General features: G+C 37.7%; 2 protein-coding genes across 8 annotated transcripts in view; one reads left to right on the top strand and one right to left on the bottom strand.

Annotated features, from left to right (window-relative positions):
- Positions 1–303: 303 nt before the first annotated feature.
- On the bottom strand, positions 304–19,754 carry MFAP3 (microfibril associated protein 3). 3 transcript variants are annotated; one of them, XM_043982206.1, is made up of 3 exons: positions 19,617–19,754; positions 11,042–11,527; positions 304–4,828 (listed from the first exon to the last, which is right to left on the bottom strand). In XM_043982206.1, the coding sequence occupies exons 2-3, from the start codon at positions 11,334–11,336 to the stop codon at positions 4,044–4,046; spliced, it is 1,080 nt and encodes a 359-aa protein (XP_043838141.1). In that variant the 5' UTR covers positions 11,337–11,527; positions 19,617–19,754; the 3' UTR covers positions 304–4,043. The 3 variants fall into 3 exon arrangements, with proteins under 3 accessions (XP_043838141.1, XP_043838143.1, XP_043838142.1); XM_043982208.1 differs by having other exon boundaries at positions 19,564–19,655; XM_043982207.1 differs by having other exon boundaries at positions 19,569–19,650.
- The window catches only part of FAM114A2 (family with sequence similarity 114 member A2), a 58,750-nt gene continuing 57,853 nt past the window's right edge, over positions 19,733–20,629 (top strand). For 4 of the 5 annotated variants that reach the window (XR_006354720.1, XR_006354721.1, XR_006354722.1 and 1 more), the window contains exon 1: positions 19,745–19,877. Coding sequence is in view for 1 of the 5 variants with exons in the window: in XM_043982204.1 (XP_043838139.1) it covers positions 19,820–19,877 (58 nt within the window). In the remaining 4 variants the exon portion in view is untranslated. Of the gene's footprint in view, positions 19,878–20,629 lie in introns of all 5 variants that reach the window. The other variant, XM_043982205.1, reaches the window with a different exon arrangement.

Below are 20,629 nucleotides of genomic sequence, written 5' to 3'. Positions count from 1 at the left end.
TCCAAGTTTTTTGGAAAAGTCAATTACGAAATTGAACATACCTTCTGACTCAAATCCCACTGGGACTATACATATTCTAAAGATATCATTAAAACATAAAAAGTGCTTATGTGTATAAAAATGTGCCCAGTTGGATCATTTGTAATGGTAAAAAACTGGAAACAATATGTTCAAAGTCTAGGGGATGGTTTGCTAAATTATAATAAAATTATGATAAATCAAAGTAATTGAATACTTCCCTGCCATAAAAATTACTAACATGAACAATTAAAAAAATAGAAAGACTGATGGAAGTGATGAAAAACAAGTCAGCAATATACAAATAACAATATATGTTGAATATAATTACAATATAAACACAAAACCCCCCAAATAACAAAACTTAAGCACATAGATTAGAGATTAGAAAAGGCCACAGAGAAAATAGATTGAAATAGTTTGGAACTCATCATTTTATTTGGGGATCAACTTCATATTCTGATTATCTGTATGTGTTGGGACCGTTTTTACTTAGTATTAACTAATTAAGAAGGGTTCTTTATCTAGGCAGTTGGTAAGAAACAGATGGTCAAGGGGCCTGAGGCCAGGACATTAAAACATGACAAAATGTTGTAATAACAACATTTTTGTTGTAAAAATAGAACAAAAAGCCCAATGCCACAAATTGGACAGCACGCAAACTAAACCAGTATCTTCTTGAAAGACAGTGCTCTTGATTTTAATGAGAAAAGAGAAAATTCTTCATTTTTTTTGGTAAAATTTATTCTGTAAGTTTACCATTGATAGACAACATTTTTGGTTGTTCATAAACCACAATACAATTTAAAAATTACAAATGTCCATAATGAAATTATTTTAGAAATATTATAGAACAGCATTTTATAATCTTTAAAAAACCAAGTCAGGCTAAAAAGATAAATACACTACAGTGATTGTCCAGAAACTGTAGTTTTAGTTCAGAAAGTTAAGAATTTTACAAAAAGTTAAAACCTGACAACATATGAATAATAAATACAGAGAATAATAACAAACATGGTTTCTTCTTCCTGAAAACATGTGTTAAACAATGTAGGGTTACTTTGCATAACATTGCTCAGATCAAACATTTGAGATCACTACTATGATAATTGATCCTCAATATAATATTGGAAAATTAAAAAATAAAACCTCATTTATCTGTTTGCCTGAGATGCAAAGTGACTGGCAATGATTTGAATTTGAGCTGGAGCTATGAATCCAACATCCTCATAATTTTGCCCAATGTATTTTCAGGGAATCAATTAATAATGCTGGTGGTAGGGGGTAGATAGGAAAGGGAGAAGGATGCCTGAGATAACATCTCTGCTTAAATGGTGATTTAGACTAACTGCCAAGAGGACTATTCTCTCTAGGTTGTTCACAATTATGCAGCCACAATTGCTTCAAAACCAAGTTATTCTTGTATACTTTCAAAATATTCTCACATATTTCTTGGTTGGCTAGTTCTCATCAAATTGCATGCTTTAGTGTGAAACTATGCAGAAAAAAAATCCATCAAACTGGGGTGTCATTTTGTTGGAAAGTAATCATTATGGACCATATATTAGCATTCCTAAAACACTTCAATTTCTCCCAGCAAAATATTCCATATAAAGCTATTTTCTGTAACATGGCAGTTGTGTTCTAGAAAAAGATGTATTTTCTGATCAAATTGCATCTTCTTAGGTCAAAGCCACATCTGGGACATAAAACAGAGTGTACCAGGTCAACTAAATAAAACGCATTTTGTTTGTTCTTCTAACATTATGGTAATAGTGGGAAAAGAGAAAGAAGTGTTCTGAAACTTTCAGATGTTCAAAATCAAAGACCTTTGCTCCACGGCCAAAATCTATAGGAAAAAACAATATTTGTAGAATTATATCGGTTCATCAGCTAAGAATACCCAACCTTTCACTAGTTCGGAAATGGATGCATCATCTCTTTTTATCCTTAATGGCATCTGATACAATTGTACATGGATCTGTTCCTGTCCAGGGCAGATGGGTTACTTCTGTGAAACCAGAAATTAAATGCTTATCAAATCTTCTCTAAGTTTCCCTCAGGAGCCATTCTTTCCGGTTATGTTTCAATAATTGGAAGCCAAATGAGAGAAATGTGAGGTACTAAATAGCATTTTAGTTGCCAAGTTTTTAAAATTATATGGCACTGTACTTTCAGGAACTGAAAGAAATTAATCTGTATAGCATGTTTATGAGAGATAATAACACCACATCTCAAACAAGAAATGCAATCTGAATGGTTCATATATACAACTGAACCACAAATCCCACATTACAAAATTCATGCTTTGAGATAATTCTAAGACCAACTGGTATTTTATTTTTATACAGTAATATAACCACTTCCACTAAAATCCTACTGCTATGGATTCACCATGTCATGGAGGTGAGCCTGGATCCTTTTTTTTTTTTTTGCAGGGCAATGGGGGTTAAGTGACTTGCCCAGGGTCACACAGCTAGTAAGTGTCAAGTGTCTGAGGCTGGATTTGAACTCAGGTACTCCTGAATCCAGGGCCAGTGCTTTATCCACTGTGCCACCTAGCCACCCCCGAGCCTGGATCCTTTAAAACCATGCCTGATAGTCCCATAGCAGGTTCCACTGAGCTGAAAGGGACCAGTGATAGATTATGTGTCTGTCATTCAAAAGCCCAGGAAATTCAGATGAGGCTTATCATCCAAAGGCTGGCTTTCCAGGTAATGAATTTCTTTGGCCATAGTAACTGTGAGTTAGTGGAAAATATATAAACATCAGTAAAATCATCGACCCATCAAAGTATAAAAGTAAACATAACATAGATTTTATTAAAGGTTTAAGACTCCTTAGTAAACCTCTTGAATTTCTTCTAATTGGCCACTAATGCAGTCCTGTCTCCAAATTCAAATAGGGTTAGAGGGGTTAGAGGATAGGGGTTAGATACCGAAAGACAATCTTCACTGCTATATTTAAATGACTAAGGATAATTACTCTATGGACTTTTGAAGACTGAGAAATGGTTAGAATGGGATTTCTCTCATGCAATCTTTTCCCAAGGCCCAGAATATCTGGAAAAAAAAGTTAGTCTGAACAATTATTTAAAAATCTTAATATCTCATGATTTATACCAGAGAAAGACAGTCGGATCTTGTATCTTATTCAAATAAAACATCAAAGAAAAAGTTCTTTTAGGTGAAATTACCTTTGTGAATGGACCATTTGGTAAGTTACTACCTTCAATGCATTAAATGGTAACCCAGTGACCTAAAAAACAAATAGACCTTTCGAATGGGAACAATTTATTCAGAGTAATTTATTCATGGATTTAAATTAGTATCCTATATTATCTGGATATTAATTTTATCTTGTATATTAACAAATATACAAGCATAGTTCATCATAGAGATTTAGCCAAGGACATATAATTTCACTATCCATGTGATAAAATATTTGGGGAAAAAAACCAAACAACCTCCCAAATCCTATCTTTTGGCATCATGACATTAGAGTAGACATCTAAACAAAGGAACAAAGTCAAGCTCTAGGCCCTTTCCTAAATTGGTAGTGAAAGACTCAGGGAAAGATTGTTTTTTTTTTAATTGGGATGTGTTAAAGATTTTGCTGGTTTAGAGAAAATGGCTAACAGAACTTTAGAGCTTGAAAGTGGCTTAGAGATCATCTAGTTTGATCCCCTTATTTTACTGAGGCCACGAGATAAAGTAATTGTTCATGGTTACCAATAGAAGGGCAAAGACTACAACTCTGGGTCTTCTGACTTCTAATCTGATTTCTCACTATGCCACAACGATTTCTAACATTTTTTTACAGCTCTAAAATTCAAGGAATCTATGTCTGAAAAAAATTTGGGGAGCTGACGACCATCAAACAAGAAAACAATTGCATTCCCCTCTATGAAATTTGGCGATTTTCATTCTGCAAAAAAAGCCCAGGAACTGCTGTTTGTCATTGTTGACAGAGGCAGGTGTGCTCTCCTAGATACCTTCCCCCATTTGGTGTGAAGATATCAAACGTTAACTTTCAGATGCCCCCTCTTTGCAGTTAGAGTTGAGTTCAGGAGATCCTACCTCTTCGGATGGGTTGGAATGACAGCTGTTATGAGAATCTGTACCAATGCTTTGAGTTTCTGACTGGAGATGAACAGACACCTGAACTGCTATCTCCTGGCCCTGCTCATTCAGGGAGCCATCCTCTGAATCTCCTTCTGGGGAATTACTACGTCCAATTTCTGAAGTGATGACATAGATACCACCTTGGGCACTGAGAGCTGGTCTTTCTTTGATTCTTTCTCCCATGTCATCAGGATCATCCACCCGTACTGCCTCAAACATCTCCTCTACAAATGCCCTACAATTAAGAATGAGAGGTGGGAGAGGAACACTTCTCGCCAGTTCCTCAATATAGCGGGCAAACTCCATGGTCTTAAACTGTGTAACTTTGGCCAGTTCTAGGGTCTTGGCTGAAGTAATGATGGGGATGCGTTTGGCAATCTCAAAGGCCTTCTGAAGCTTCTCTGCACCTTCTGTCCTAAAGAATTCATTGATGGCTTTCTCAGTCTTTCGAAGGTGGCTGCTCATCATGCACAAACGTGTAATATTCAAGATAAGTGTTATCGTGAAGGCAATCAGACAAACAATCATGTAGTAGATGCTCATGTCTCCTGAAGTGAAGATAACTCTTAGGGTGACAGAATAAGAAGCATGGACTGGAGAGGTGACTAGACAAGTATAAAGCCCACGGTCAGCAAAGGTTATGCTGGTGATATTCAGGTAGTTTTTGAAGATCAACCATTTTCCACCTAATAACACAAGAGGAAATTAAAAAAATGACATAATAAAGTATAATATGATTAAACAAGCACATTTTTTAGTAATATCCCATTACAAAAAGTTCTTCATGAAAATATTCTACCCCAAATGCTATAAGAAGTTTGGCATTAGACAAATGGAAATTTGACCTCAAACTAAAAATGTGATTCCTTCATGCTAGTAATTTTTGTAGCTACCACATATTTCACTGCTTGATGATAAGAATAATTTGCAGTATTCAGTTTTCTGAAACTTAGAAAATTAGTAGATTGTCTACCCAAAGAAAATGATTTGAGTTGGTAAATCAGAGAGGTTGGACCAACATCACTGCTCTGACTCATTTTTCAATAGGTTATTCTGACAAATAGTAAAGACTGCAGGTTATTTTCTTTTAAAAGCTTTTGATGATGAAATTGATTTTTTAAAAAGCAGGTTATAATATTTTCAAAATATAAATTATATAATTATAACAAGATTTATAACATTTCACAGCTGGAAGTGATTTTAGAAGTCATCTATTTCATCTATCTAACCTTAAGCAAGATCTCGTCCACAGGAAGTTACATCTATCATCCTCTTGAAGACTTAGTGATGGGGAAGCCCATTTTATTTCTGGACAGTTTACACTGTCAGAAAATTCTTGTTTATTGAGCAAAAATCTAGATATATTTTCACACATAAGGGGCCTAGGCTCTAGGTCACTTAACCCCAATTGCCTCAAAAAAAAAAAAGAAAAAACACCTCGAAGACCACAAAGCTATGAATATGACCATCATTTCTTAAAAGTTCTACTTTTTCCTCTGAACTTGCCTTGTAGGTAGCACACTACATGAATATACTATATATGAATCCATGCTATTAACAATAACAGTCAATTTATCAACTGTTTCTCTAATAATTCTAAATCCTGTCCCTTACTTGTTGGTAACAAAAGATTTATGAGCCTCATACCAGGCTGACATGCTATATAAGCTAGTCTCATTGAGATTCATAAACTTGAGCCAACACAATTTCACAGCACAGTCAATGAATGTATCATGAGCAACATCAATGGTGTTCAAACCTAGGAAAGGCAGGAGAATGAAATGTGCACTCCATTTAGGAGTCCTAATATTTCAGAGTTGGAAGGAACCTCAGAGAATATCTAAGTCTAGTTCCCCCATATTTTATAGATGAGGAGACTCAGTTCTAGAGAAGAGCTTCTTAAAATTTTTCCACTCACAACCACTTTTTGCCTGAGAAATTTTTATGTGACCCTGGGTATATAGGTATATAATATAGGTGTATATAACCTTTTATTGTTGCCAAATTTTTCATGATGCCCGTGTTCAGTTACACGACCCCACATAGGGCTGCAACCCACGGTTTAAGAAGCTTTGGTCTAGAGAAGACAAGTCACTTGCCCAAGATCACAGAACAGAGCTGGAACTAGAAGAACAAAAGACTGCTAATCCAAATTGAATGCTTTTTCCACTTGGCAGGTCTACTCCAAGGCTGCAAATATATGGACGAAGTTCTCTAACTTTGTGGAAATCAGTCATTCAGAAAAAAATACTGTTCTTTGTAGTGATCATGATGTTAATGGTGGGCAGCAAGCCCATCTCTCTCTCTCTCTCCACACACAAACACACACAATCATATGAGGCTTTGCAGGGTTTGATTATTTGTCTACATTGAGGTTTTTTTGTTTTTTGTTTTTTTTTAGTGAGGCAATTGGGGTTAAGTGACTTGCCCAGGGTCACACAGCTAGTAAGTGTTAAGTGTCTGAGGCCGGATTTGAACTCAGGTACTCCTAAATCCAGGGCCGGTGCTCTATCCACTGCACCACCTAGCCGCCCCTACATTTGAGTTTTACAGAAAATTTCACTTCAAATTTTGGATTTTGTCTGGACACAGTGCTTTCCAATTCCTGTAACTGTGACATATATAGTATTTACATTTCCTATGACAACCTGGGAAGGGGCTTAAAAAAAACCAACCCAACATGCTATGTGGTTTTTTATGTTGTATTTGTGAAGAGGGGAATAGTAGTTAGGCATGTGAAAGGGATACCTGACTAGGATAATGAAGGAGGAAATAAAAGGGAAATCACAGAGTGAGGTGGGAAGGACAAAGAAAAAAAAGAAGGGATGAGGAAGTTAGCTGTCTTCTCTGACTCAAACTTGATGGTCTGTATAATCTTACTCAGCCACAACTTCTTTCAGACAAAGAGGACTTGGAGACACTGCTATTGTTGCAGAACTGTTTAAAGCCTTCAGGGATACCCAGACAGAATTGTTTTTGAAGGACATCCTTATTGCTAACATATGAGAAATCTTGTCTGGGATCCAACTCTCCCTTTAAATATGGTAATAGTAGAAAAGGGGGACAGAAGTTCTTCTAATAGTCTAATTCTGAGCTCCAAAGAAAATATTTTTTTAAAGGTTCCCCTCACCTTCAGAGGTTGGCTTAGCTATTATATGGACTAGCCCATAGAGACTATCAATAGTAAACACCATATTTTAGGGAGATTTGAGACAGCTGATGGTTACTTTGGAGTTGCTTATAGGATCTAGAAAGAACATCTGTTCCAACTCTCCATCAATGTATAAATGAAAGACTGAAGTCCTGAGAAAAGAAGCGACTTGTCACACATAGTTAGCTTATAAGCATCAAAGTCAGAATTCTAATCTCAGTCTCTGGATATCAAATCCAGTGTTCTGCTATATCACATAGCTTTGTAGTTACGTTTAGTAGTTAGTAAAATCCTATTCTTCTTTTCCTAGGAACACTATATTTCTTAAATCTTATTTTTATTTTCAGTTCCAAACTCTTTCCATCAAACCCCTACCCTACCCATTGAGAAGGCAAGAAATGATACCCATTATACATATGAAATCATGCAAAACATATTTCTTCATTAGCCATCTTCTGAAAACAAAAAGAAGAAAAATAAAGGAAACAAATATGGTTCAATCTGTATTCTGAGTCTATCTGGAAGTAGATAGCATTTTTTATCATAAATCCTTTGGAGTTGTGGTGGTAGATCACTGTATTGATCAGAGTTGCTAAGTCTTTCACGGTTGATCTTGTTACAATATTGCTGTTATTGTGTACAATGTTCTCCTGCTTCTGCTCATATAAGTCTGAGTTCATATAAGTCTTCTTGGGTTTTTCTGAAACTATTCCTTTCAGCATTTCTTACAGCGCAATAGTATTATTCCATTACATTCATAACTTATTCAGTCATTCCCCAATTGATAAGCATCCCATCAGTTTCTAATTCTTTGTCCTTTGGTCATAGTTCCAAATTGTTCTTCAGAATGGCTGGACTAGTTCACAAGGTCTACCAACGATGATTTAGTATCCCTATTTTCCCACATTCCTTCTAACACTTGTCATTTTTCTATTCTGTCATCTCAGCCAATCTGATGGGTGTGAGGTGATACTTCAGACTTGTTTTAATTTGTGTTTCTTTATTAGTGATTTACAGCATTTTTATATGACCACTGATAACTTTGATTTTCTTCCCTGAAGACTGCCTATTCATATCTTTTGACCACTTATCACCTGGGGAATGGTTCTTACTGTTATAAACTTAGATCAGTTCTCTATACATGTGAGAAACAACACCTTTATCAGAGAGACATGGTATAAAAAATTTCTCCCTAATTTCCTACTTTTCTTCTAATTTTGGCTGCATTGGTTTTGTGCAAAAAAACTTACATTTTATTTAAACAAAATTATTTTACCTCCTGTGAATACCTCTCTCTCTCATTCAGTCATGGATTATTCATTTATCCATAGATCTGACAAGTAATTTCTTCCACATTCCCTTAATTTGCTTATGATATCACTATGTCTAAATCATATATCCATTTTGAGCTTAACTTGGTATATGGTATGAGATGCTGATCCATGCCTAGTTTCTGTCAGACTATTTTCTAGTCTGCCCAGTAGTTTTTGTTAAATAGTGAGTTCTTGCCCCCAAAGCTGTGATCTTTGGATTTTTTCAATAACTAGGTAACTGTGTTCATTTGCTTCTCTATATTGTGTACCAAATCGATTCCACTGAGCAACCATTCTATTTCTTAATCAGTACCAAACTATTTTGATGATTACCACTTTGGAATAGAATTTGAGATCTAGTACTACTAGCCCCCACTTTTTTAACATTTTTTCATTAATTCTTTTGATATTCTTGAGCTTTTGTTCCTCCAGATGAATTTCATTTTTTTCTAGCTCTATAAAGTAATTCTTTGGTAGCTGTTTGGTATAGCTACTGAATAAGTAAATTAACTTGGGAAGTACTGTCATTTTTATTATATTGGTTCAGCCTTACTCATGAGTAATTCATATTTAGCTGTCTTCCTTTGTGTGAAGTGTTTTGTAATTATGTTCATACAGCTCCTGAGTGTGTCTTTGCAGGCAGACTCCTGAGTATTTTATTTCTGAAGTTATTTTAAGTGGAATTTCTTTTTCTGCCTCTTCTTCCTGGGTTTTGTTGGTAAGATGGAACCGTATTTTCAAAGAGCCAAAACCTCTAACTTTGTGGAAATCAGTTCCTTTGCTAAGTTGCAATTTAAAAAGACAAAGTGTCTGAAAAATAGGGCACTCCTACTGTCGGTTACCATCTTTTCTCTCTCTCCAGACACAAATACTAGCTCAGGATACTTTGTATGATGGGGGTAGGGGTGGGCAAGGAGGAAACTGAAAGAAGTTTACTTGGCAAATAATGAGGTGGGGGGGCTTTCTGAAAATTTTGCTTAGGAGCTCAGAATTTACCTTTATGTCCCAGGAGTAATGTTTATTTTCAGGGGTACAACAGCTTACGATTTTGCTATACTTTTTTTTTTTTTTAGTGAGGCACTTGGGGTTAAGTGACTTGCCCAGGGTCACACAGCTAATAAGTGTTAAGTGTCTAAGGCCGGATTTGAATTCAGGTCCTCCTGACTCCAGGGCCGGTGCTCTATCCACTGCGCCACCTAGTTTTTGCTATTCTTTCTTGAGCAGAGACTCAAGTGAGCACTGGCAGGGAAACAATGGTCTATATTAAAATGGTGGTTTCACTGAAACTATAGGCAAGTTCAGCAAAATTCACTAAGCAGAAACACTCTTCCATTAATACTGTATTTGTGTAGTTTTTAAAGATCAAGGGAAAAAACAAAAAAAACGAGGGGGAATATCTATTGTCAAGTTTGTGAGAGTATTATAGAATCGTAGGGCAGCCTGGAAGTAAATCCAGAGCTCTTCTTGGCCATCTTCCAGCCTCCAGGTGGGTAAGCCCCTCTAAACAGATGAATATCTAAAAACTCTCCAGGGAAGCCAGTTAAATAATCTCCTTAGGCAGTCCATATTTCAATGTAATCTAAATCACTTATTTATTTATTTATAAATAAAATACTTTATTTATATTTAACCTAGTTCCTTCCTGACACATTTCCTTTTAGTTTATCTTCAACATAAAATAATTGGTCACTTCCTTTTTATTCTTTAGCTTTTTCTTCATTGTAAATGATTACATTTATAAATTTATAAATGTCTTTCTCTTAGACAAATGTATCTTGTATGAAGTGTGTAATACTCATGCTATGCTTGTGGAATTTAAAGAGGAAATGCAAATTGTGTTCAAGTATATGCTTCAAAAGTTCATTGTACAGAATAGAATACTGAGGAAAGTCATGTAGAAGAGGAAGATCACTTCTAATACCAGGTCCATAATTATTTTACCTAAGGGCCATGCACCTCTGCCTCTCCTGCTAGTCTAGAGTAAAGCACTGTAATCTTGGATACATGGATTCCTCTTCCTAGAACTGGGGTTACTAACACTCAAGCTGTAACTTACTAACACTTAAGTTAACAAATTTCAAGGCAACAGGATGCCTACTAACAGGACAAAATAACTTTTATTATTATTTCTGCTACATAATCTGTGACTTACTAAAGGGACTTTGCCCAGAAGGAAGCCAGTCTAGCAATAAAAAGTATTCCATAAAAAGTATTATTAACCTTGCACATTTTTGTTGGGATCAAGAGAATGTATACCCTGGGTTCCTGTTCTCCAAATTTAACACTCGACTTTTTCTTTCCTGCTTTTCAAGGCTTCATAATTGTTTCAAATGTTCCTTAGGCTTCATCCATACATTTTCCACATTGCTATTTCATAATAGGTCCCTGAAGGTGAAGAGAGTAAATAAAACAGATCAAAGTTTAGCACTGCTTACCTCCTCCTTCCTGATCAAGCAACAGCCCTTTGGAATTGTACCAAAGAATATCTTCATAATGGCTGGTGGTGAGAAGACATTCAATCAAAACGCTGGTTCCTTCTTTGGCTATAATGAAATCACCATTTGTGTGAGAATTAGATGAGATTTCAAAGGCTGGGTGAAAGGAGACATTGTAAGTGGTATGATTTGTTTCTACTGCTATCGTTCCATTGTATTCTATATCATCCAGGAAAGATGCAGCCGGAATAATGGCATTCACCACCAAAGTGAACAAGCAATAGTGTGGCTTCATGAGAAATTAGAAAGAACTTGTGCTTTTCATTGAATTTGGAACCTTAATCAAAAAGCTGAATAGGAAGCCAGAGCACTTGTATTGTCATCAGAGGAGTAGATCTATTTCTTGGCATTAGTTTCCTGAGGAAAAAATGTATCCCAAATGCACTTTGAAATCTTCAAGTTTAATAGAGGTGACCAGGAACTAACCTAGAAGAAAACCATAATTAAATTTTAGAAGACACAGATATATCAATCGTTCAACAAACAGCAAGCACCTAAAATGTGCAATAAAGTGACAAATACAGATATATGGTACCAGCTTTCAAGGGATGGGGTAGGGGTGATATGTATACCCAGATAAACAAAATACAAATCAGAGTTTCTAAGTGTATGAAATTACAAAATATTGTGAGATCAGAAGAGGGATCACCTCTGGCTGCTGAAGTTAAGGGAAGGCTTACAGAAGAAATGTATTTGAAATGGACCTTATATATAGCTATGAAGTCATGAGGCAGGCATTGGGTAGAGGAGAAGAGGGAGGAATATGAAGGCATTGTGTAGGAATAGGGAAGAGCAAGAGCAAAGGTATGGAGGCACAGGGAATGTGTTATATAAAAGGAAGCAGTCTAAGGTAAGTCTGGAAAGGTAGGCTGGAGTCATATTACAGTGTCATATTGTAGATCTTTTAATACCAAGATCAAGAGTCTTTAATTTATTCAGTGGGTGCCAAGGAGGCACTGAAGGGACAATGGGATGACAATTATAAAAGTTCTAGAAATATTAATGAATAGGAAATACTTTTTTTTGGAAGCATACTCAATCATCATGATGTTTCATTTCATCAGTTTAAAAGGAGGGGGTATTTTGTGGATCATAGTTTCAAATTCAAATTCTTTTACAAAGCAATATAACATAATGTTTTAAGTTTTATACATCATGCAGATTTAAAGAAATTCACTTAAACAACTATTTTGAAATTTCTTGAACCAGTATTGAAAACATGATAACTTTTCTGTAATGGCATATTTTATTAATGAATATGAAATACTTAAAAAAAAAACAGTGGTAGAGACATTTGGTTGTATAGGAAGAGTCAAAGGAGGAAGAAAAATCTCACTATAGAAAGACAGTATGGTATAGTAGGAAGATCCCTGCCTTTAGGAGAGTTGGATTCTAAATCTGGTTTTGCCACTGTCAGGAAAATTTCTAAGTCCAATGGAAGAACAGAAACAATGAAGTCTCCAGGCTGAAGCAAATAGGTTTATTGAGAGAGGGCCAGTCCCACAATAAAGCTGGTCAGTCAGGGGTTGGACCTGAAAGACCTTGAGCTAAGGACTCAGCAGGGTTTTTATACCCCTACAGAGCCTAAATGCTTATATACCATACTAATTAAAAGTATCTAAAATTAAAGCATCTTCTTAGGAAATATGGAAACTGCCTACGTGACAAATGTCAGCATTTTCCAATACTCGTATCAGTCTTCTTCTGGCAACAGGGTCATAATTCTGCTGCATGACCCCTTCTAGTCAAGCATATCACTAGTGAGCTGCATGACCCCCCTTGAGTCAAGCATATCACTCATGGTTTCTAAAATATAGTATTGCTGACTATTGTATCTTCTGATATTACTTAATGCTTGACATCGGAAAGTATCATCTGACATTATTACGTAGTAAGAAGAGAGACTTAATCTACTAATACAATTAAAATAAGATACCTAAATATAATAAATCACAATTTTTAGTTAATATGCTTATTAATATCATAATTAAATCACTTTAAATCTCTTACAACTAAGGGGTGGGGAAAATCTCACTCACATCACGACCTGTGTGACATTTTCTAAGTTCTGTCTGGGCCTCAACTTCATTTGTAAAATGAGAGGGTTGAAATACATGATTTCTGAAGTTCTTTTCAGATCTAAAATTGTTTCTAAAATTCATAGTGATGATTATATCGGCTAACAGGCTCTGTGACTTTTGGTCAATTTCATTAAGTGGGCTGAAAGAAATCATCTTGAAGGTTCCTTACAAGTAAAAAAATTGTATGAGTCCATAATTCTATTTCATTGAAACAAAAACCTACATAATAAGAGCCAAATGCCAGATAACATATTTAGCATAATGATATTTTGTTTGAAACCACACCTTTGCCATCTGTTGTTATATTTACACAAAGTAAACAGAACTGTTTCTTATAACCATAGCAATGAGAAGCAACGACTCATTTAAATACATACATATATTATGGGTAAATAATGCAGTAGTTCAGACTGTCTCATTCTTTGACTTAGGAAGAAAACTGCATATAAAACATATGCAAATAGTTAATGTTTTCTGAAGTTGTAAAGTTCCTTTTCATAAAAGTGAGCATGGATAATATTTGTAGTTTTTCCATTAATCAGGAGTGAATATATTTATAACATTTACAACAGAGAAATATCACATTCTATTCTCAAAGTCTACAGTCATACTTTGCGATCTCAGGAACCTCTTCTTTTTGCTGAAGTTTTTTGCCCTCCCCAACTTCTTTGCTGCTTGGGGACAGGGTGCTGAGTAGAAAGCTGGGGCTAAAAATGTGAAAAATCAAGAGAAAAACAGGACTACCCCTAGGAAGGAAAAGGTCAGTCATTCCCAGATAACCATAGCCTGGAATTCAGATGGGGGAAAAAAAAAAGAGTGCCAAATATGAGGTGCATTTATTCATAACTGGCATTTCCAAGAGTTTGTAATGAGATGGTAAATGGTGAAGCACTGTGGTACTATGGAGGGTGCAGAACTTAAGAGAATTAAGAGGATTTCAATCCTGTCTCTTTCATTTACTTCCTGTGTGACTGTGTGTCATTTCCCTACTCTTGGCCTCAACTGTGAGGGAAGATGGGGGGAGGGGGGAGGGGAAGGGGTGGGGTGGTGGGGAGGGAGGCCAAATGTTTACGCAAACCAGTCTTACAAATGTCCTATACATATCAACAACTGATTGCATAAGTTACACTTCCTATCCACTTAGAGGCCTCATCTGGCTCTCCCAGTTCAACAATGCTATTTGTTAGCTGATAAAGAATGGAAATGATCTTTCCCCTACTATCACCTTAATGCCCCTAAGAAGTATTTATCCACTTTTCTTCAATCACAGCTCAAAGCTCTCTCACCTGTACATTACCACATTTCCTCTTGATTTCCAGCTCCCATATGTCAATGTTCTGTTCCTTCTACTGGACTATATGCTCCATGATGGCAGGTAGAGGTGGTGGTAGAGGGAGGTGGGGTATGTTTTATGAATCTTTATACCTTGTGCTTACTAAAGTGTTGTTATGTGCATAGTAGGTACTTAATATAACCATTAGAACAGGAAAAGACCCTAGATATAATCTGTTTGTTGAACTAAATTCTCTATTTCCGTCTGTATCTTGCAGTTACTTCAGACAAATCTCTTGTCTTTTCCTATTAGAGGTTTATTTTAGACCAGTTGTGGATTTTAAAGGCAGCACAGCTGCCTAAGAAACGACCTCATCCATAAGCATTTATTATATGCTTACTCTGTGCCAGACATTGAACTAAGCATAGAAGATACAATTGAAAGACAAAAAAGCTTCTGCTCTCAAGAAACTTGAATTCTAATGGAGATAACATGCAAAAAATTATAAACATAAAACATAGTTTATTTTTTAAGCAATAAACATTTTTATTTATAGTTTTTGGTTCCAATTTTTATAAGAAAAAATAGTTTAAGTGGAAGGTAATCTTAGAGAGAAGGCACTAGCAGGCTTGATGCACAAAGTGGGATTTGAGCTGAGCTTGAGGAATTGGAGGCGAGAAGTGAAGAGCATTTCAGGCCTGGGGAAAAGTCAATGAAAAGATATGGAATCTAAGCAATGTCCCTGTGAGGACTAGCAAGGAGGTCATATTTCCTAAAACTATAAAGTTAAATAAAATTCCTCTCCATAACCCTGGGTCCTTCCCCTCTACTTCTTGGTCCTTCCTCCCTTAACCCTTAGAACAATCAGTCTGACGCTTCAGAGTGAAAAACAGTCCACTACAGAAAATGTAAATATTTTATCCATCTGTAGTATAGTTTAGATTGGGAAACATTGAACTAGTTCTAGTAAGTACTTAATAAATGCTAAGTTCAGGGGCAGCTAGATGGCACAGTGGATAGAGCACCGGCCCTGGAGTCAGGAGTACCTGAGTTCAAATCCGGCCTCAGACACTTAACACTTACTAGCTGTGTGACCCTAGGCAAGTCACTTAACCCCAATTGCCTCACTAAAAAAAAAGTAAATAAATAAATAAATAAATGCTAAGTTCAACCTCATGTCTGATGCATGAGTCCCTAACAATTTTTCATCCTGCTTCTCTTTGCCCACTTTAAGACACAGGGACTTCATTTCCTAAAGTGGCAGCCTATTACAGTGCTGGACAACTTTACTTGTTAAGAATTGCAAATTTTTCATAAATCTGAAAATCTACTTCCCTGTAACATCTACTCAGTGGTTTTAATTCTCTGTTCTAGAGCTACAAAGAATGAGTCTAATCACTCTGACTTAGAAACCTTTGGAAAGCAAACAATTTCTAAGTTGGAGTCTTCTGATAATTGTTTTTATAAGTATTTACAAATACTTGAGGCATAGTTTCATAAAAAACATCAAATCAGTCAGTTTGTAAATAGTAACAGTAGTTAGGTTAAACTTAGTGTGATATACCAAGTTACTCTACAAATATTTTATCTTACTTGCTATATGTTAATAGGAGTAAAATGATAAGTATTCCACTGATTAACAATTCAATTTTTTCTTTCAGGTATGAAGGAATTAAATATAATTTATTAAATAGAATAAAAATGCAGAATATTTTAACCCTGGAAAGTAATTCTGATTAACTTAACTAATTGAAAAGATGAAAGGAATCTAAAGCTATCTTTCTGTACAGATTGTCCCATTCCTATTTTTGCTGACTTTAAAAACATTTCCTTTCTGAAAAACTAAAAACAAGGAAGTAATATGACTAATTTCTGTTCTGGTGGCTTAGTAAACACGATTAGTTAGGAAAACTGATGTCTGCGGACACGATTCAAGAAAAATTCACAGTTGCCAAACATATGTATATGCATATGTATATAGCTTTTTAAAAAGTGAGGTATAATTGGGGTTAAGTGACTTTTTTATTCATTTTTTTGCCCAAGGTCACAATAGCTAGGAAGTGTCAACTGTCTGATTTGAACTGACGCCAGGGTTGGTACCCACCCCCTCATCTTAAACTCAATATGTCTACAACAGAACTTATCTTTTGCCACAAAATCCTACCCCCTTCCTCATTTTCCTATTACTACTGAGGGTACTGTCATCCTTCCAACCACCCAGGCTCTCAACCTAGGTGTCATCCCTAATTCCTTACTCTCTCATCTTCCCCCCACCCCCAACCCCCACATCCAATCTGTTTTCAGTGCCTGTAAATTTTACTTTTCTGTCATCTCTCCCATGTACCCCACCCCTGACCCCGCTCCTTTTTTCCTTTTACACTGCCACCATCCTGGTGGCCCTCATTACCTTAGGCCTGGACTACTGCAACAGCCTAACTAGTTGGTCTGCCTGCCTCAAGTCTCTTCCCACTCCAGCCCATCTTCCACTGTGATTTTCCAGTAAAAGTGGTTTTCCTAAAGTACAGGTCTTACTATATTGCACCCCTCACCCTTTCCTACTCAATAAACTCCAGTGGCTCCCTTTCGCCTCTAGGATCAAATATAAATCTTTCTTCTGATAGCATTAAAACCTCTTCATAACTTACCTCCCACACCCCTCCAGTTTTCTTATACTTCATACCCCCTCCCTACCTCTCCCCACTTTAATCCAGTGACAGTGGCCTCTTTTATTCAAGAGACTCCCTCTCACAGCTCTGGGCATTTTTACTGGCTGGTTCCCATATTTAGAATGTATTCCCTTCTCATCTCTATCTCCTGGCTTTAAGTATCTGCTGAAATTCCAACTTCTACAGGAAATTTTTCCTGATTCCTCTTAATTCTAGTGCCTTTCCTCTGTTGATAATTTCCAATTTGTCCTGCTCCTTGAGAACAGGGATTGTCTTTTACTTTCCTTTGTAACTCTAGTGCTTAGTATGGTGCCTGGCACTTAGGTGTTTAATAAATGCTTACTGATTGACTGGCTTGGGCAACTTTGTACAAGATAATTGTTATGGTGGAGAGAATACCAACCCTGCAATCAGGAGGTGCTGAGTTCAAATTCTGACTCACACACTTGCTGTGTGACCCTGGGCATGTCACTTAATTCTGTTTGCCTGTTTTCTCATCTGTAAACTGAGCTGGAGAAGGAAATGGCAAACCACTACAGTATCTTTGCAAAACAAACAAAAAACCAAATGGGGTTGAAGAGAGCTGGCTATGACTAATTGACCAAAAAACCCCCCAAAAAGCAACCAAACAATGCCTTAGTAATTTCACACTCATAATTAACAGTTTGGAGGCTTTCTGATGCAGCTTTGAAAAAGCATGAGGAGAGATCTCGATTTTAACTCAGAAGACCTTAGTTTAATCCTCTCCTCCCTCTCTACTTGTTAAAAATGTGACTTAAGGCAAGTTCTCACCTTTCTAAAGCACTGTTTTTTCCTCTCTAAAATAAGGAAAATCATACTTATTCTACCTAATTGGGTAAGTTATTTCACTTTCCTGAGTCCTAGTTTTGTCATTTAAAAAATGAGAGACAGGTGAACCATATCTATTTCACAAAACTGTCCTGTGGATCAAGTAAGCTGTGAAATTGCTTCATAATCACAACACACTAAAAAGTTACATTATTATCATAGCTCCCTCAAGTTTATTTTCAAATGTAATCTTTTACCATTTTACTGTGGTAGTTAGCTTACAGTGAGCACTTTTGAGGTTTTCAGACAAGTTCTTTTCCAAATTCTTTTCAAGTCTGAGGTGAGAAAGTTATTGCCACCCCAAATTATCCTTCGGTCTTACACTAGGAAAACCATTACTGCTATGTGGTGACTTTGACTATATTGTAAGTGGAAGTGGAAGATTAGAACAGAATTTTAGTTCCAACTCTGTAACAAACTAACAACATCATGATTCTGGATACTGATTTCATATAAAAAACTAGAAAACTGTTCTTGATCAAGGATTCTTAACATTGGGTGCTGTGAATGTATTTTAGAAAAATATTTTGATAGCTGTATCTCAATAGTTTTCTTTATAATTCTATATATTTTGTTTAGTGCATTAAAAAACAAACATCTTGAGTTCATAAATTTCACCAGAATACCAAAAGGATCTGTGTCACAAAAAAAGGTTAAGAGCTTTTGAACCTTGTTCTCTAAGATCCCTTCATTTTTACAAAGCTATTTCTACCACTGAGACAGCTTAGATACATACTTGAAATACAATACAGCAAACATTTATTAAATGCCTACTGCGTGCAGAGCACAGTAGTACAAGGCACTGAGAAGCTAAAAGCATCTTCATTCGATTCAAGAAATCATTTCTTATGCACCTATCACGTGCAAAGGACCAAGACAAAACGAACAGTTCCTTCCCACCCAGAAGCCCACATTTTGGCTTGAGTAGACAAAAACATGTACATAGATGCACAATATATATGATGAACTGTGGGGAAAAGCACCCACAGCAACGGCGGGGGGTGGTTCGGGAATGGCTTTCCAACTGAGATGTCTTGAAGGGAAAGGATTCCAGGAAAGCCTGAGGACAGGTAGAGTGTGTAATTCAGGCTTGAGGGGCAGCCTGTGCACGGAGGCGGGAGATGAAGATTGAGTTCCTTAAAATTAATTAAGTTAATAAATACGGTTCTGATTCTCGACAAATAAATAAATCTCTGACCTCGGCCAGGCTTGGGGGAGGCACTTTACCATTCCAGCCACCTTAAAAAGTGATCACCAATCGCTGTGACCAAATCACTCTGTATCATTATCTAACTTGGTCCCCAAAGAAAGGTTCAATCAGGAGGAAGGGGAAGAGGGGCAGGAGGGAGGAAGGGAAGAGGATGAGGACGTGGGAAAGTCAAGGGAGATAGTGTCGTTCCCCCTAACCCCCTTCGTCCTCCCCCATAATGCACCCCCAGCCCCAAATGTGAAGAGCCGACTGGGGCCAGAGCAAAGAGGACCAGGCAGGTGGAGGGGACTCGCGGGGACGAAGGACGGGTCCTCGGCTCCCTGCCTAAGCATCTATTCTCCCGCCCTTCCACTCGCGTGCTCCCGCGCTCCCGCGGCCGTTACCTCACCGGCTTTAACTGACCCCCTTTTCTCTGCCTCCCAACAGAAACACCGACCTGCCCCAGGACAGGAGACCAACGTTCCTTCCGGCAGCGGCTGCCTCAGCAGCTGTGCCCTCGGAAGCACTTTCCAGTGGGGAAAGGCAGGGCCGGACGGAAGTCGGGCTGGGAACAGAGGGCTCCCTCCCCTTCGACGCTCTGCGGTGACAGTCCACTTCCGGGGCGCCGGGGATTGCTTTGGTCGGCCGCAGCGGCTCTCTATGGTGCGGAGCCCCTCGGAGAGGGAAATTGGGGTAGCGAGGCTGGGCTTGGAGAATGGTAAAGGAGGGAAGGGGCGCGGTGTGTGGGAGGCAGCAGATGGTGGACAGGGGACCCCCCCCCCCCCGCAGGGGTTTGGGTGGGAAGGAAGAGAGGCTTGAAGCATCTTAGCCTCCGGAGGCCGGCTGCACACGTCAAGGCTACGTAAGTGCGTGCGGTAGCCGGGCACGCAGCTGCGTGGGTATCTGTGACGTCTGTCAGCCTTGGGATATGCCCCTAAAATGCCATGGAAGAGTTCCTAGACACCTAGGATTTCCTAGCTGGAACTCCAACCCTCCCTTCCCCCTTCTTTAGAGAGCATCTATTTCCACCCCCCACATCTTATTTAATGAGGCGTGCCCACTGCCCAAGGTTACACAGCGAGTTAGTGACAAAGCCGGGACTAGAACCCAGGGTTTTTTTCTGCCGCTGTGTGACCCCGCACCTCCCTTCCTCCACCCCCACGCGCCTCCCTCCACCCCCCCTGCATTCCAATCTTAGATGCAGCTCCATTAGTACTTAGGCTGTGCCGTCTAGCAAGTCACCTATTTTCCCCAGACTCAGTTTCTTTATCTGAAAACGAGGAGTAAGAGCTAGATGATCTGTAAAGACCCAGCCAGCTCTTATGTGTGATGAATCTGTGATTCCCTGATTGTTTTTCTTGTAACTACTTAATTCCTGTCACCAAGCCAGATTCTACTTAGCTTCTGCTTTAGAATAACAAAGCTGAAGTTTCAAATGCTTATTTTAGGCTCTAAGTATTTGGAGAGTCT

Source organism: Dromiciops gliroides, chromosome 2, assembly GCF_019393635.1.
Source record: "Dromiciops gliroides isolate mDroGli1 chromosome 2, mDroGli1.pri, whole genome shotgun sequence".
NCBI classification, from domain to species: domain Eukaryota; kingdom Metazoa; phylum Chordata; class Mammalia; order Microbiotheria; family Microbiotheriidae; genus Dromiciops; species Dromiciops gliroides.
Note: the sequence above shows the minus strand (reverse complement) of the source record. Positions and strands in the feature narration are given on the sequence as shown.